The sequence below is a fragment of the Perca flavescens genome, chromosome 22, assembly GCF_004354835.1.
Source record: "Perca flavescens isolate YP-PL-M2 chromosome 22, PFLA_1.0, whole genome shotgun sequence".
Lineage (NCBI taxonomy): Eukaryota > Metazoa > Chordata > Actinopteri > Perciformes > Percidae > Perca > Perca flavescens.
Window position 1 is genome coordinate 10,854,178 of NC_041352.1, and position 17,706 is coordinate 10,871,883.

At 40.0% G+C, this 17,706-nt stretch overlaps 1 protein-coding gene across 1 annotated transcript in view; it reads left to right on the forward strand.

Moving 5' to 3' along the window:
* The window catches only part of ctnnd2a (catenin (cadherin-associated protein), delta 2a), a 251,489-nt gene that overhangs the window by 89,652 nt on the left and 144,131 nt on the right, over positions 1 to 17,706 (forward strand). Inside the window, exons 7-10 of the mRNA XM_028569226.1 lie at positions 4,948 to 5,080; positions 5,436 to 5,553; positions 7,064 to 7,202; positions 11,852 to 12,025. Coding sequence (XP_028425027.1) covers positions 4,948 to 5,080; positions 5,436 to 5,553; positions 7,064 to 7,202; positions 11,852 to 12,025 — 564 coding nt within the window. The remainder of the gene's footprint in view (positions 1 to 4,947; positions 5,081 to 5,435; positions 5,554 to 7,063; positions 7,203 to 11,851; positions 12,026 to 17,706) is intronic.

The following is a 17,706-nucleotide window of genomic DNA, read 5'->3' on the forward strand; positions in this document are numbered from 1 at the left end:
CATGTGCACATGCATATACACATGGGGATGTTTTTTATGCACTCCCTGTGTGTGCAAACGTTTGCACAAGTGACTGTTTCACGGAGAGCAGTGTGAAAGGTCTAGCATGTTGCTGCTCTTCTGTAGGGTATTTATAACCCTGAGAGGCCCTGCTTTAATTATGCATGGATACACGGCACCTCAAACATCCCAGTGTTTTACTGGAGGAGAAGAGAAGCGGCACTGCAAGATGACAGAATGTGATGGGGAAAGTGCTATCTCTCAAACTGTGTCAGGCTTCCTATTTATTAGTTAACTCAGCCAACAATTCAGCTCTACTCATTTATTTACCCTGTGAATCACCCATCCATCTGTGTATCTGTTCACTCACCTCTTCATCAGTCTAAAGTCCATTTCTGTCTTACTTTGCATCTTGATGACTGTAGCACATCTACAGTGTTGAACACAATCAAGTAACATAAACCATTAATAGGTTTCTTAAACTCAGTGTTTTTGGCCTGCATCTCATTAGCCTTCTCTTGCTCGACTTCATAACCTACTAAACTAACACAGGGGACTTGTATAGGAGATTTTTATGGTGCGCAGATCTGGATTGTGGCTCACATCCCGATTCACCCTGGCAGTTTATAGACACAACACTTTGAATAATTCCCTCTCTACTAACCCTTTAAGTGGCATTGTTAACATAAAACACATTTCTTTTCATGTACACTTTTCATAGGTTCCATTAACACCTTAAATACTCAAGTATTTTTTAAAGACCACAACTAATTGCTGTAATCCATGGTGTTTGTAGTTCCAGCTATAAAAAAAGGCTAGGATAAGTTACCTGTGATATTATGGTAAAACTATTGATAATGATGCATTAAAGCACATGATTAATACTGAAATGTTTGCAGTCTGAAAATGCTCAATTACAGCACCATGAGGGAAGATATTTACAAAAATCCCTTATAAGGCATAAGTCTTGGTAACACCGGGTTTTCTCATTTCTAAAGGAAAGATAAAAACTAGAGAATGCTGAGAAAGAAAGAAATCAAGGTGGGATTGCTGGCTGGTGAGAAGCTGGCGCTGAGCTGCATTGCTGGATCGACAGCTGGAAGCTAAACAGCATTGATGGAAAAGCTGGAAGCTGGACTCTTTTGCTCCATGTATAGCTGGAAGATGAACAACATTGCTTAAATAAATGGCTAGGAGCTAAACTGCAATGTTGGATAACCTTAAGTATGAAGCGCAGCTGAAGGATTAGGAAGAGTTGAAATGATAGAAGAGGGATAAATGGGGCATGCAGGCACATGGAAACACTGTTCCTCCACCACCTTGTTATCATTTATTTTACTGTTGTCTCTGTTAGTGTGTGTGCATTTGTCTCTCTCTCTGTGTGTGTGTGTGTGTGTGTGTGTGTGTGTGTTGTTACCCTTTATTTAGAAAATCTGGACTCCTGGGTCTGACTGGTCCCTTACTACAGCTTTACACTGTAAATAACACATGTGTTTGTCTGTAATAAAGCTACTGTTACGCCACAGAGATCAGACAAGCAGTCTTATCAGCCAATCTCAAACAGCTGTTGGTCCCCACCTGTAATGAATTGTTGTCATGGTAATGGCAACTGCAGAGTGACTCCTCGGTCAGACAGTTCATTTAATGGAGATTAAGCTGAGAGGCACCACTCAAACTCATGATTTATTTCACTGACGTGTTTACACCATGTGTTTTTGGTGTCGGGAATGTGGGAAATGGAAAAGTCCCGAATTTCTGTTTGCTTGGTTCGTTTTTGGTCTCAGATAACATTGGAGTCAGTTTGGACTGTTGGATGGCACTCCACTTTGAGGCCATAGTGCAAAATATGTACGCCTGTTTGCATAGCTACATTGTTTGTAAGGGGACTCATTTTTCTACATTTGAAAAAAATTGTGGGACTAAGAGGAATTTGAGAAGATATTTTTAATAACAGTTCAACAGCTTAACGCCACCCTGCATGTGATGTCACCCACTCTAACTCTGAACATTATGTCCATTCACCTCAATGGGGGAAAAGGATGAAGAAAAACGTTATAACAATAACGTTAATATTTTGGAGGTTATGAAAGAAACGAACAGAGTGATTCAGTTGATCCTCGTTGAGCCGAACAGTTTGAATGACGTTTCTACAATGAACAATGACGTAGCCTAATTAAGTGCCAAAAACAAGGAGGAATAAAAATAATACAGAGAAACCAAGAAGAACATAGATTCATTGTGTCTTTCTATCATGGTTGTTTGGAAGGAGTTGACATCAAAATAGATTTATTTATGGAAGTTGGCAGACATATTTGCTGAATACAATGAGATTGCTGTTGACAGTTTTAAGGAAATTATGATTTGTGGAATCACTCAGTATTTCAGTTTAGTTTAACAATTTATAGTTGCAAAGTCATTTGTGTAAGAAAGAAAATAGGCAGAAATTCTGTCTATTCCTGCTACAGGGCTTTTTAGGAGCGTGCTAATAAAAGGTGCCCCACAGCTGATTTAAAATAGGACCTGAATTTTAACCAGTTGCTGTTAGTTTAGCCATCTTTATCTCTGACTTCATGGCCACAGATTGAGCATGCAGCAGTAATTCTAACAGTAAATTTACCATTCAGGGTTTTTGGCTTGAGAGTAAAATTCAGCCCATCCTTTGTGGTGGAGCCAGGTTAAGTTACAGCACAGCTTTTACTTAATGTGTGTTGAGATCAGGATGGATCAGCAACTCAAGAATGAATGCTATACTGTAGCCTTTCATAAGCACTTCCACATCTACACAAGAAGACGCAGACAGACACACAGTGTCAGCATGTTACTGAGAACATGTAAGACAATATAGATAAGCTACTATAGCTTACTGTATATTTGACCTGTTCCTCATTTGAACAATTTTCCATCCTTTCCCCCCCAAACTGTACATCAGATCTTTTGAAAGAGACTGCTATTCCACCCAGCCAAAGATAAATCACTATCCATGACCCCTCTGCAAACAAAGCAGTGCTGGAACCAAAGGCCTGTTGTCTTCAGCAGACATGCTTTACCTCATTGCAAAGCAGGGAAATATAAGGGAAAACTGCCATTCAGAACATAATGCGAGAGGGTGTGCCTGTGTGTGTTGCTATATTTATCCAGGGAAGGTTTGCTGAGCAGGCATGCTTTTTTTCTACCAATCCCCCTGCACAATTGTTCACATCTGGACACTGTTATGTATAAATGTAGCCTTTCCAACTTAACTCCAGATTGTTTGTGTGTGTGTTATGAAGACATTTTTAAGCATGCTTACAGTATGTGTGTATCTGCCATAGATGTGTAGTAGACGTGTGTATAGGCCAAAATAGCAAACACTGTAATGTAGATCAATATTACAACAATTTATTGTCAACTTGTTAATGAAGCAAATTTAGAATTATGTTTTTGTTAGTCTCTCCTGATGTGTCGGTGTATGAAATTGTCAGTATTCATAACATTAATGCTAAGAAACAGATGGTTTGAGTATTTTGAGTTCACTGACTCCTCCACTGAAAGTAGCTACTGTATATGCAGTGATGACAGTGCTCCAAGGTGACTGTGCTTGCATAATGGCCTTGTACGACTGCAGCCATGTCAGGCTATAATAATGTATTTGAATCCCTTTTACAGCTTTAAGCATCAACATAAGGCTATATGAGGCTCAGTGGAGTACAAGCATATGTTCTCCCCTACTGTCTCTGGAGACTAAAGAGAATATATTAGGATCGACCAGCATGTGATGTGTGGTAGAAAGGCTTCTCATGCTCTGCCTCACGCACTGACACATGCACTGACACACATCTTTTTGTCTATTAGGAATTACTTGCATATTGCAATCAAAACTGTAGGTGGCAGGACTGTGGAAAAGCAAATATGTTCAATTTTTTTCTGCTGCCCTCCTTATAAATTTGGCTCAAAATAAAAAAATGTCTGACCTACATTGTTTAATAATTATAGATTTACAGATTTTACCATACAACATCAATATGAATGATTTAACAGCAAATAGCTTTGTCTTTCTCTTTTGTCTGCTTTTAATAACCGATTCAATTATATTTGTGAATAATTTGACTTACATGATGACAGGTGATATAGTATTAAGGCATGGATATACTATGGACTGTGTAAAGTGGTGTAACAAAGGCTTTATGAGGAATGAATTCAGTTGGCCGAAATTCCAGGACTTCATGGCCAGCTTCTGTGAGTCTGTTTGAATCACCCTCTGTTTTCTGTGGGGATTTTATTACTAGCTGCTTGAGGTTCATTTGGGACTCCTCAAAGGCTTGACTGTACTCATTGTTGCCTAAAAGGTTTTGATGGCCACTACTCTTTATTCTGTTTTATCCCAATTTTCTTAACTCTGTCTCTCCCTTTCCCTCCTCCCAACTTCTTCCTCCCACACTAATCACTCCCTGTTTTCATCCCTTCTCCCCTGTCATGACTCTCCTCCCCTCACTTGCTCTGTGTTCCCCCACATCCCTTCAGGTGACATCTAGTCGTGCAGCCCAGCAGCAACAATCACAATCTGGGGCAGGGTCAGGTAAAACTCACCTCTCCTTCTCTTCCTTACTCCTCCCTGTCTATGTTCATGGAGATGCATTTTCTTGATAATAAATGAATCTGACATAGCATGCAGCGCTGTGGATACACAGAGATGGGATTTAGAGACAGTGACAGACATGCATGAGAATTGGAACAAAAAACTTGCCACTAGCCGAGCCTGCAGAATGTATAATTTTATCACATTAGGATCGCGGATCTGATGATACGAACACAAAGTCGATCATCGATCTTTGGCCTAAGGTGTGCTTTCCCCCATTTATTGAATTTTCTCTCTCTTCCCTTGTTCTCCAGGTATCTACTACTCCAGCTCCACATTACCCACCCAGCGTGTCAGTTCCCCTCTGTCTGGAGGAGGAGGCGGCTCGGGATCCGGTTCCCCAGGTAAACTCCAACGCCTGGGATCAGCCTCTGACACACCAGGGTACGCTACGACTCAGCGCCTGCCTTCCTCCTCCTCTCCCAGCAAACAGTCTCCTGCTAATCGACTGGCCAAGTCATACAGGTAGAGAGCCACTGTGACATTGATTCTGATGTATTGGTGTTGATACTGATGTATGATGGGGTGCGATGGTGTTTGAAGGTGGATAAAGGGAATGGCATTTGTAAGAATTACTGTATTTAACACATCCGTCTTACTCAAAGGTTTAACAGACAGTTTAAGAGGAGAGATACATAAAGAATGAGTGACTATAATAGTCTAGAATAGAATAGAAAAGGGAAAATTACCTTTGGGGTGCCTTTCGGCATGCAGTGAATATAAAATATCACTTCTTTTTTTTTATATGTGAAATAGAATAGATCATTATAAGTCATTATATTTCATACAAATTAACTTACTTTTCCCATTTTTCTTCCAGCACCACAGTTGCTGTGACAACAGCAGGAGGGGGCGGGTCTCCCCTGAGGGTCGCAACCCCACCGAACTCTACAGCAGCAGGGGGAGGGGCCAGCTCATCATCGTCCCCTCTTCACCAGGTACCGTTCAGAATGTTACAGTCTTACACCTGTAGAAAGGAAATGCATTTTTTGTTACCATAGTATTGAATACCAACCTTTTTATGTGCAGTGTGCATTCAAATTGTATTGCAAATGCTACTGGTTATAAAACATTATAATGAATGACATCAAGGCAACTGCAACAGTACTAGAGTTAGTGCAACTATAAGCTCTGTTCCTCAAAGTCTGAGTAAAATCAGTCTAACAATTGCTGAATAACTGAATTTTGTCTCATGCTTGTGCATGTGAGTAGCCTGGGAAAACCCTGATGAACTTCCGGCAAATGTGAGATTTACTCTGCAAGTCAGTCTGGCCAAGAGCCCATTCAAGCCCATTTCCAATTTTTCCATTGAGGCGGGCTTTACACGATGACAATAGTGCAGCAACGGCAAGCAGCTTTTTGTTTACATTCAACATGAGAGCCACCGAAGCGCTGCAACCCGTTGATGTCACTGCCGCTGCTACGTCACCCAGATCGCTGGTCTGATTGGTTGAAGGACTATCCAATTGCGCTCAGAGGCATTTGAGCGGCGTCCGTTGGTGATGCCCCTTTGGAAATGAGCTGTGAATGAACCTTCCCCAGACCCACTCTCAGTTACAACTGAGAAGGGTCTGGTGTCAACCAGGCTAGCATGTGAGAGCATGACAAGGTTCTTGTGCACACAGATCCTTCTTCTTTCTTCAATGAAGTAAATTGTAAGATTATGTATGAGTATGTAGATTTAACAACCAGTAACATATTATCCTGACCTGGTTTGATAATTATTTTGATATCCGATTGTTTGGAGGAATTAATGCATTTTAACTACTGTACATGTATCATTATAATGTTTTCTCACATTTACAGATGTTCATTACAGAGCAAGTTATTCTACAGACAGTAGGTTTATAAAGTGATATGACAGTGGTTATTATATACAACATAATTGTACAATGATAATATGTTTAAGTACAGTATTTGCAGTGCTAATGCTCAGTATTGTTTTTTTTCTTGCACAGAGCTGTAATTGACATTTGTCCCATTTAAGTATGATATTGTGTAATCATACTATTGAATGATGCCTAGCAGCTGTGTGTTGGATTATATTCTTGTCCACTTTGTTAGATCTTTAATCATGACAAAGAATGGCGTAGTGCATTTACAGATTGAGTCATATCTTCAAACCATAATCTATACTGGTCAATTTTAGCTCTTCAAATGGGTAATCTTTTCAAATAGCACCTTATCATAACCTTGATTTCTTAGGTCAATTTGTTTAATTTCTTATATCCAATATCGCACACTGTACCATGATGAAAAGCTGGGAACACAAGTGTGTGTTCCCAGCGTAAATTACATTCCTTACTCTAAGTGGTTTGGACATGGTTTACGCAAAGTGCCAATTTTTATTTAAATGACCTATTTAGACACAATAGAAAATTGAAAAGAAATACAGTTACAACTTTTTCTATCTGAACCACACACAACAAAAACCTCTTGTGTTTGCAGATGAGTTCGGGCATAGGGAGCTATGCCACTTTGTCTCCCAAACGACTGGCAGCTCACCACGCTTCTGACCAGTACAAGATCTCCCACGAGCTCTACGCTACTGCTACACTGCAGAGGCCTGGCAGTCTGGCAGGTGGGAGTTTACACACTCATGCAGTCTCACATGCACGTACTCATAAACCCAAATGTGTGTAACTCCATCACGGGAATGTAGAAACTTTACTCTGTGTCTTACTCGTTATGCTGTTCTTAAACTAACTGTACTGTGAGCAATAAGGTAGGTAAGGACATATCTCACTATATCTTAAGGTGTGTTAACATCTTGTGTAAATGAAGCATTTCTGCTATAGGAGAGGACTCACTGCCATTCTAAGAAATGTCCGGTTCTACATTTAAGTGTATTGAATTAGACAATCTTTTAATAAGCACATCAATGTGTTGTGGTTGGTATCTTGGAGTTATCTACTCTATTATTGCTGCACTTTTACATACTTCACGAGAGGCGTCAGAGCATCTTTGTCGCTGCCCTTTTATAAAGTAGAACTTCAAGTTGAAAGCACTAGCTGTTACATTTGTGAATTGCAAGCTGTTTATGAACCGTCTGTTGTAACTACCAGACAGAAACCTGTTAAGAAGATTTACATTATTCGGATTCTAATTGTGTCGTGGAATAATATATATTTACCGTGTCTGGGAGCTGAATATATTAGAATGGCAGACACTGGTCTCAGTACAGGGAAAAACTGTCTTTTATTTGCTCCTGTAGTTGCATTGACTAGTTAATGGCTTTCTCTCTTGACGCTACAAAATTGAGTTGGCTGAATATCAAACGGAAAGTGAAAATGTGTTGTGGAAACTGTTTATGGTCCATAGTGTAACATTGTATTTGAGGTTGGCTGTTTGTGCCTGTTTAAATGAAATATTGTAGATGGCCCACTGTTCCAAGCACTTACAATCCTCAAGTGGAATTCAGACAAAAAGTAGTTTAAGATAGCCTTCTTCTTTCACTCAAATGTGTGCTCTGCGCTTTACTACTCTTCATGTAACTGCAGAAAAAAATCTTTTGTTGCCTGTCTCAGTTATGTTTTTCAGGGGTTTTACGGATTTTGGAAATCTGTATAGATTTTTATTTTTCTTCTTCGTCTACTTCTAAGTTTATTTTTATTTTTATTTTATAGTATACAGTTTATGGACATTGTGTGAGCTAATTGTACCTGTGAGCTAAGTATAGTAAAGATCTTCCCCATTTGTGATGCCAGGCTGAGCCCTGCTAAAACCCAAATTGCTGCCTCTGTTTCAGCATCCTTTGCCACAGGTTGACTTTTCTTTTTTTAGATTAATGTTTTCATTTTTTTCATGCAACATGAATGAAATATTTGACAAGATTAATATTGATTTAACCAGGCGGCAGTGTTTTGAAGCTCTGACGTAAGTTAAATTGATTAGTTCTTTTAACTTGGAGCTATATTGATGAAGAACATGACCTTCATGCTTTAGCCTGAGGGTATAACTGTGATCTTGAAGCATCGCCTGGGGTTTCATCTCTCCTGAAGACTTTAAATGAAGAAGAAAAGAGGACTGAGCGGGAATGAGTACCGATAGAAAAGAGATAGACTGTCACTATAAATAGCAGACCTGGGTGTTTTTATTATCAGAATTTGCTTTCATGTCCTTCAGCACGTGGTTGATTGAATTAAAACAATTAAAAGGCAACTTATAAATCCTGGAAACAAGTTTACTTTTAAATACTTCACATGTTTCCAAAATATTACCAACCAAGAATTATTTGTAGATACTATTAGTCAGAGGTTCGCTTATCCTTAGTGGGCAACATCCTCCTGGAAAAAGCACAGTAGAGTCCATGTGACTGGCCTGTTTGGAGAGGTACTTACCAGCTCTATAGCACCTACTCTACAGTGGAGTTAAGCTGCGTTAACCCAAATTGCCTAAAAAAAGAAATGTCCTCTCTGTGCTTTCTGCACGAAGGGCCTGAGTTATACTTTCCACTGTGTGTAAATATTGCCATAGTGACACAATAGCATAATACCCAGCTGAGGAAAACGAATGACTAACATCTTTTAACTCATAGAGATAAGTTAAAAAAAAAATAGATACAGACTGATATTTAGATATTAGATTGATCTGCATTGACATACGGTAAACACTGACTGGGGGTTGACATTGGAGCCTCTAGCACAGCAGTGATCTCTTGGATATTTAGATGTATGGTCCTGGGCCCAGACAAATGTTGGAGGTATAGGATCACATTAACTTGACAGATTTACCACCCTTTTCTTAGCAGATACTGTACATGGATTACATAATTATAAAAGAACAAATAATGTAAGATCTTATTTTTACTGTAGGTGTGATATTTAGTCTGCTGTCTTGTTTCACACAAACAGGGCAGAGGCATCAAGGGACCAGAGTTGGTTTTGACATTTTGTTTTCCTTTTTAAATATTTTACAGAATGAAACGTTATGGGAGGGAATCTCTTTATTTTTCTTCTCTCTCTCTCTCTCTCTCTCTCTCTCTCTCTCTCTCTCTCTCTCTCTCTTGCTCTCTCATCATTCTATCTTCTCTTCTTAAAGTTCCCTCTCCCTTTGAAAGAAAGAGGTCAGTACTTCTACCAGTGGGCCCTAGTGAATAAAAAAAAAACTGAATAAAGAAATAAAGCAGACTCCCCAAGACTTCAAAGACGAAAGGGATGAAGGAAGAGAGAGTGAGCTGGGATGAGTCATGCTGTTACTGGGTGTGTCCACAACTCTAATTAGCACTCCTTCATGCATATTCTGACCATCTTTGTATCTTTCATGCTTCTGTTCCCTCTGTCTATCCGTCTCTAAATTCACCTCATTTCAATTGCGCTCAATGGGTGTTGAAGCATCCCCAATTTCCATCCATTTATGTCATTACCTCAAATGCTCTCCCTGTCCTTTATCTCTTTTTCTCACTCCCTTATTCGGACTCTCTCTTTCTGTTTGTCTTCTCTATCTGTGCGGGTGTGACAGGAGACAGCCTACCTTTTCCTGAGCAAAGGAGGCAAACAGGCCAGTCAGTTAACCATGCTGTTGAAAAGGAGGACACATTTGCACGCAACGCAATAGCCTCTTTGCCACTGTCATGCTCAAAACCGGCATAATGAGGCAAACCACTACTGCTATCATTTGCCATAGTAATGTACAGGAAGTGTAGCCAGTCTCTTGTTCATCCCCTAGAGTGCGTGCACCATCCTTTCTCGTATAGGCTGTTCGATAAAAGAGGGTTAGGATAACAGATTTGTCTTGTGTATTTCTGAATGACTTTTTGTGATTCATTTTAAAAATCTTTTTCCCTTGTCTGCTTTATTGGACAGTTAAGACAAGAAATAGACACACTGCGACAGAAACTACAGCATGGCTACATGCTACTGTATGCACTTGATCCAATGGAGATGGCTGTGTGCCTCACATGCATCGATATCGGATCTGAAGGGTTGTGGGGTTTTGACTGTGTTAAGTTGATGGTGGATGGATACACAGAGGTCTGAGTCGGAGTCTTGAAGCACTGCACTCATTCCCCTTCTTCCGCTGGAAAATGCTTTGCATGCGACTTGCCATCGATTGAGAGCTAATGCGTTATGATACGACGTTAGCTCCACTGGACCATCTCTCTTTCCCTGTCACTCGTAGCTTTCTAAGCCTGTGTGTATATATGAGTGTGTGCACGTCTTTTCACTCAATCGTCTGCCACGTCACCCAAGGCCTTGCTGACTCGTCTTCATATTCCCCCGGTCTCCTCCTTCTCTACTCCTTCCTAATTTTTTATTTAGCTCTGTGTTTTCAGAGGGAGGCCTTAACATTTGTTCTGCTGTGTAATGAACAAATGCCTGCTGTCAACGTCTTCCTTGCCGTGTGTCTGTGGGATCCCTGCCAAACACGGAGCAAGAGGGGGGACACTTACATCTCATTATTTTATAGCTGACAACCAGCAATGTGTTCCATGGAGATTCAAAAATTACAGAGGCATCCCTTTCTCTCTCGCTCTTTTTTCTCTTTCTCTCTCTATATCTGCCTATTTTTTCCTATCTCATGTGTCGCCATGCTTCTCCCTCTTTATTTTTCTGTCATTTCTTTTCTCTACTTCTGATTCGGTGCATCTCTAACTCACCACTATCCCTACCGCTCATTCACACACACACACACACACACACACACACACAATCACCCTTATCTATCCCTCATATAAATAGTGTGCTGTCTGTCACTTGGCACTCTGTAACACTCTACACCAGCAAAAAAAAAGGTCCAGGGTGAAAATGGACAGGTCTATAAACAGAGGAGTCACATAGGCCGGCTCTGTGTTGAGTCGAGTGCTGTTTTCCACTCCTTTTGTCATCACCGCTGTTAACATCTTTAACCCATCAACTGTTCCTTTTCTTTTTTCTTGTGTCTCTTGTGTAACCATCCATCTTCTGCCAGATTCATTTGTACTTATTTATGTCTTCATCCTCTTTCTTTCACATCCTATTATATCTTGTTTCATCCTCTGTAGTTCTTATCAACGCCATCCTATCTCACTATTTTCATTTCCTGCATGACATTGCAACCCATCTTCCCTCCCATGTCTTTCCTCCATTTTTCCCTGACCTCCTTAAAATCCTTCTGTTCAATCCTCTTTACCGTCCTTCCCTACCTCATGCACTGTACCTCGTCTTGCCTTTACCTCTCCCTCATTTTGCCCTCAAACTTTCATCCCCTCTCCCTATCCTACTCATATATTTTTTTCTTCCTCTCTATTTTCTCCAGGCTCTCGTGGCTCCTACAGTAGTCAGCACAGTCAGGAGCCCCTTCGGCCCTTGGGGTCCCCAGAGCACCACAAAGATCCCATCTATGAAGAACGTGTCTACCACAACAAGGGCCCCATGAGGAGCCTTAGCCAGAGCCAGGGGCCAGACACAGGTCCCTATCGCAACAACACCGGTAAGACCCTCCCTGCATTTGCATAATCAGTAACAGCTGTGCAGTTTGACTTTGACATTTTGATTTTTGAGTTTTTATTCACTGCATATGCTGTTTTTTTTAAATAGTTTTAAACCTAAAATGTATTCCACAACTTCTCAGTATGATAAAGTTGAAGACATACTCTTGTATCCTTGAAAATTTGACATCCGCTGTGGTAAAGACCCCCTTCCCTGCAGACGCTGCAGACCGACAACAAAGATTACAGATTATGGACTATTAAGATCTGGCATGAAACTGCCTTTATGCAAACTTAATAATTGAGCTGGAATAAACTTGGATGAGGAGGCAAAAGATGTGTTCATTAGGAGCAACATAAATTTACATCAAATTACGTCATTTTGTCTATCAGCACGTCTTCATCTAATGGTATTAGTAATAGTAATAGTATGGTATTACCGAGTGAGATGTATGATGATATATGATATATAGATGCAACAACACTCATCAGGAAATTTTTTTCCCACGTGAGTTGAATGTTACAGCCCTTTTCCCTTTTTTTAGTTACATGCACACATTTCCAGCAACTGCACCCAACCCAGCGACAAATGGAGAAAAAATTGAATAGAGAGTAAAAAAAATAAGGAATATAGAAAAGGCCATCACCGACCCTTTTGTTCTGATATTTTTCTTTTTCCAGTTGGAAATGAGGCATAGTTGAGCACATTTTCTATCAAAGTCACACAGTCACACACTGATTCTCACCCGCTCCCTCCGTAACTCCATTGTTGTCAGCAATGTATTTTCAATAGGGCCTCATTGAGCTTATCTCAATGTGGGTTTAGGTACGCCATGTTAATCCCATTACCGTATCATACCCACATGAAAACACCCAAGTCGGTCACACCACGTTCACAGCTCCCTCGATGTCATTAACCAGACTAGCCTTAATAGCTATCATTATTAGCATTTGGGTCAGAATCATAGCACTAAATATGCCTCTTTAGACCCGCATTTGAGTTGATCAGTTTGACTCACCTGAAAGGAGCGAGAGTTGCCTTTAAGCAAAGAGTGTAGCTTTTGAAGCACATTTCAGAGTTTGGGGGGTCATTGGGTTTGCTCTTATTCTTGTGGGATATTGCTTTGGTTACTGTCGGTGAAATTCTGAACAGTGCAGTGATAGGATTGTCTTTGCAGGCAGGAATTAATTAAATAAGTTCTTCAGAAGTGTACAGAGAGGATCCACTGTTATCTATAATTTACTGCGCCTTGTTTTTGTAGTTTCAATAGATGGGTATAAGAAAACTCACAAAGGAAATTTGTACTGCAGCTACAAAAATCAATAGACTGTGGATTAGACCGTGTACATTTAATTGCAACGCTTGAGGTTTACAATAGCCTTCTCCTATGATACAGTATTTTAATAGATTGTCTCATGTTGCTGGAGCTAAATCCTCCGTCAGAGTATATCAGTCTTTTTCACCCCATACACAATTTTCCCCCTACTGTTCTTGGCCATGTAACTACAGTGGTAAATCAACACAACGAAGATGAACCACACCTTAAAGTCACTGGGCCGTTGAATTAAAGCTTGGCCTTAGCGCACGCAGCATGTTTAAAAAGTCATGTTAATAGTCTGTGCAGTGACTAGGAGGTTGTCTAATCGGGATTCATAATGTGCAGAGTGATAGCACATTGTGAACTGATAAGGGCTGTGCTGACATGGTGAGCAGTAAGTCATTAATTATGTCATAGCCCCTTTTCTTGGCAATGGCAGGCTCACATTATTGGTTCATTAAGCTGGCACGGATCAATGTAATTAATGCTATAAGTCACTCCTGCGGTGGTGGAAAGAGAATGGAGACGTTTGTGTGTGTATTTAATAGCAAAATGTGCAAAGCTAGAGTCAGTGGGTCTATATGCTTTCCACAGTGTCAGGCCAAAGGCACTTCTAGTCAAATGAAGCTCAAAGCGTTCATTGAGAGCGTGGGCCACCACCACATTACTTAACTGGACACTTAACTATGAAGAGGAGCTGTATGATACAACAAAGGCAATTTAAGTCACTGTAGTTATACATGCACTGCGTTTTATAGTTGCTGTTTCCCGACCCAATTAAGGACAGAGAGTCAGGTAGACCAAAGTACGGAGCAAACAGGAAGAAGGAGAAGCAAGTAAAGCAGACACATAGTTGGGGTCAAGGCTGTACTCCATATTGAATCAAATTTGGTGAGTTGGTAGAAGCAAAATGTCTGGTTAACACCCAACATTGTTTGATAATAAAAAACACCAACTTTTTCGCAGTGCAGTGGACAGCAGTTTGCCAACACACTTGACAGTTCAGTTAGGTCTAGTTTAGAAATCCGTCAATTGTTTAACCTGTCTGTCTGCTCAGTTTCAATTGCTCCTTACTTTAAAAGCCCAGTTAATGTCTATGTTCGTTGTTGGCCTGATTGTCACAGCATAGTAACCGCAGCTGAATACAATGTCGCAAATTTAAAAAGAAGTTGCTGCTTAACATCTGCACACACCCTTTTTATTTTGCACATTCTTACTGAATGCTGTCTTATCCTCTTTTCCTATCTAACCAGCACATACTCTACACACATCCATGCACAAGTATGAGTGTGTATCTGTGTGTTTTTGCACTATGCATGTGTGTGGGCAGTGACGCACAGTGTTTCATTCCTGGATTAAACCAGGCCAACGCCCCAGAGGACTGCAGGTTAATGTGGCCTATTTCAAGCGATTATTCCTGCTTTCCTGAGACAGCATCTCTAACACACACATCCATGCACATGCATCCTGGTACAAGGAAGAATCACAGCAAGACACACATTTGTTTATTATTTTTTCCAAAAAGGACATTGTGCATTTTCTTTTAACATTTTTTAAATTACAGTTTGTCACTTTTCTTTCGGAACTTAGTTTTTAACAGTCTCCCTGTTTCTGACATCAGCCTTGCTCTCTCTTTGTTCTCTTTACCCTCTCTCTCCTGCTTGTTATTATTTTTTTTCTATTTTCATATGTATTTCTAGCTTTGTCTTATTTTTTTGCTCCTTTATTTCACGTACCATAGTCTACTAATTCAGAGGACATTGAAATTGTTTCTTTTAACTCCTTTCATACCTTTCCTCTCTCTTCTTCTTTCCTCCTTTCCTCTGATCTTCCCCGTTCTCCCTTTTTCTTCCTCACCTCCTGCTTTTGGTCTTACATTTTTGCCTTTGTACCTTCCCTCCTTATTGCATGAAAGCTATCTTGGCCTGTATTAATGACTCTGACCACTGGGAATAACATCAGCTCTGAATAGATGTGGCACTTTTTCTCTTTAATGACTTATCATCAGACCTGCACGTAGCACAGGTGGCGACAGTGAGAATGGCTAGAAACACTGCCACGGCTATTTGTTAGGTGCCGGTAGTAGCCAGGTTGAGCTATTACTGTTGATAAGGGGTGTTATGTAGTTAAACATAGTTTCCTCCAGTATCTTTGAAAGAGACAGACACAAATTATTCTGCAATCATCAATCACTAAGCCAGAGTAAAAACAAGGTTATATATTCTCAGCCATTAACTGAACCAAATGATGCAGAGCCGTATGGGGAAAAATTGGGAGTTTGCATTTCGTTTCATACTTTATTTGCAGTTTATATCCCATTTTCAGAAACACTACTCTGGTCAGTCCTGTAGCTTTGTTCAAGTGTTTATACCTTATCGCCTGCCAACCAGACATCACCATGGACACTGCTTTATTCTGCATCCACTACAAAAGCTAAATGCTAAACTTTACTTTGGGTAAACCATGCATGGATGTATATATAACTTATTTTATTGAGAATATTACATGTAGCAGGGGAGATTCACACATGTAGATGTCATGCATTTTGAAGAAGACAAATGCACACTACATTTACGTCAATTAAATTGAATTAGTCCAGAGGCTGGTTTTGACATAATCTTTAAGGTTTGGTTATATCTTTTTGGTCTGATGCAGCGTAGCCTCAGCGTCAGTCTCTATAGCCTTATTCTTCTGACTCCTCTGTGAAATGAGGATGGGCCCTGATTTTTGCAGATGAAAAAAAAGAAGTTGCAGTTTTTCTGATCCTGTCCATTTTTGGATAAAGGCCATGAAGGCTGTGGTGTTGTAGTAATCACAGAAATGTGAACACACACTTCTTAACATTAGGTACCCGCAATTAGATCCATGCCGTTCCTAGGATGAGCGTGCATACGTGCGTGCGTGCGTGTGTGTGTATGTGTGTAGGAGGATTATTTTTGCTTGAATTAGCTGCTCTTTAGCACCGGTCCCTTTTGCCAATGTGAATGTGCACACATACAGAACACAGTAAAAAGGAGAGAAATAAATATGAGGAAGGCTTTGCATCACACCATTAAACCAATCTGCTTTCCTCTTAAAATCGGCTGTGTTCCTTCTGTAATGAGATCTGACATCCTAATGAGGGGGACAGAACAGAGAGAGTGATGGAGGAGAAAGATAAGAGAGAAAAAACAAGCTCAAGAGAGGAGGGTAAAGACGAAGAGGACTGGAGAGAGGGTGCTGATACCGTGCTTCTCCTGACCAGGAGGCAGAGGAAGTTCAAGCTAGCTCTTAAAAAGAGAAAGTGACAGATCCTTGAAATAAAAGAAGAGAAAGGAAAAGGCTCATTTTAATCTGGCACATGTCCTCCGGTGTCCAAATGTAATTTATAATACTAATTATAGTCACTTGGGCTGTGTGTGTGCATTCATGCAGATACAGTTGATGGTCATTAAAATATTTATTTGTATTTTTTTAAACACATATCAAGATATATGCATATGTACAGTACATGCGTACATACACATGTAAGCAACATGCTGCAAGAAATTGTGTAGATAAGGTGTCATAAAATAAATGTATATATATTATGATATTATTATGGCAGTACTCCATACAAAGTAATAGTTAATAGTTAAAATTTTTTTTTTCTTACTAGTAGGAATTCCAATGTTTTGCACTTTTTGTTGCAACTGCATGGTTGACATAAGAGTAAAACGCAAGTAGAATTGGAAATTGGCCAGCCTCAGTAGCACTGAATCACCAGTTCTTTATAAATTAGGGTCTGATAAAACCTCAGTGTAGGGAACTAAAGCACTGCAGCATTGTTAGACCTTTTGGCTGAAGCATCTCCCCAGTCACTTTAGTGTGTCACTCAACAGGCTCTGTCTGTTGCCAGGTTAGATTAGGTTTGTTTGGCCTGGATCAATTTCAGCTTGGCTGCTGATCCTGCTGATCTTTTAATGAACCTATTGTCTTTTAAACACCAGAAAAGAAAGAAAGTTTACTCCACTGTGAAAATGGTCATGCTGGTTAAATGCCCAGTTTACGACTGTCACACTACAGCCAGCTCTCTGTGGAAATACAATGTCTAATCTTAATTTAGTTGAGGGTTGTTAATATTGTGAAACAGGAAAGGAAGGAAATAAAGACTAAGGAAGGAAGGAAATGGAAATTGATTTATTCCTCTGCATATTCAGGTGGTTTTTCTCTGCTGTAGTCTGTTTTCTAACAGAAGTACTCAACTGTGACAAGCAATGGAACTTTGACCTGAAGTAGTATTCAACTTAGTAGACAACAACTCAATTTGTAGCTTAAACATGTACAGCATTTACAGTGAGTTTTTTGCTGAAGCCTCAGAAAGCTTTAATTACCAGCTCAAATCA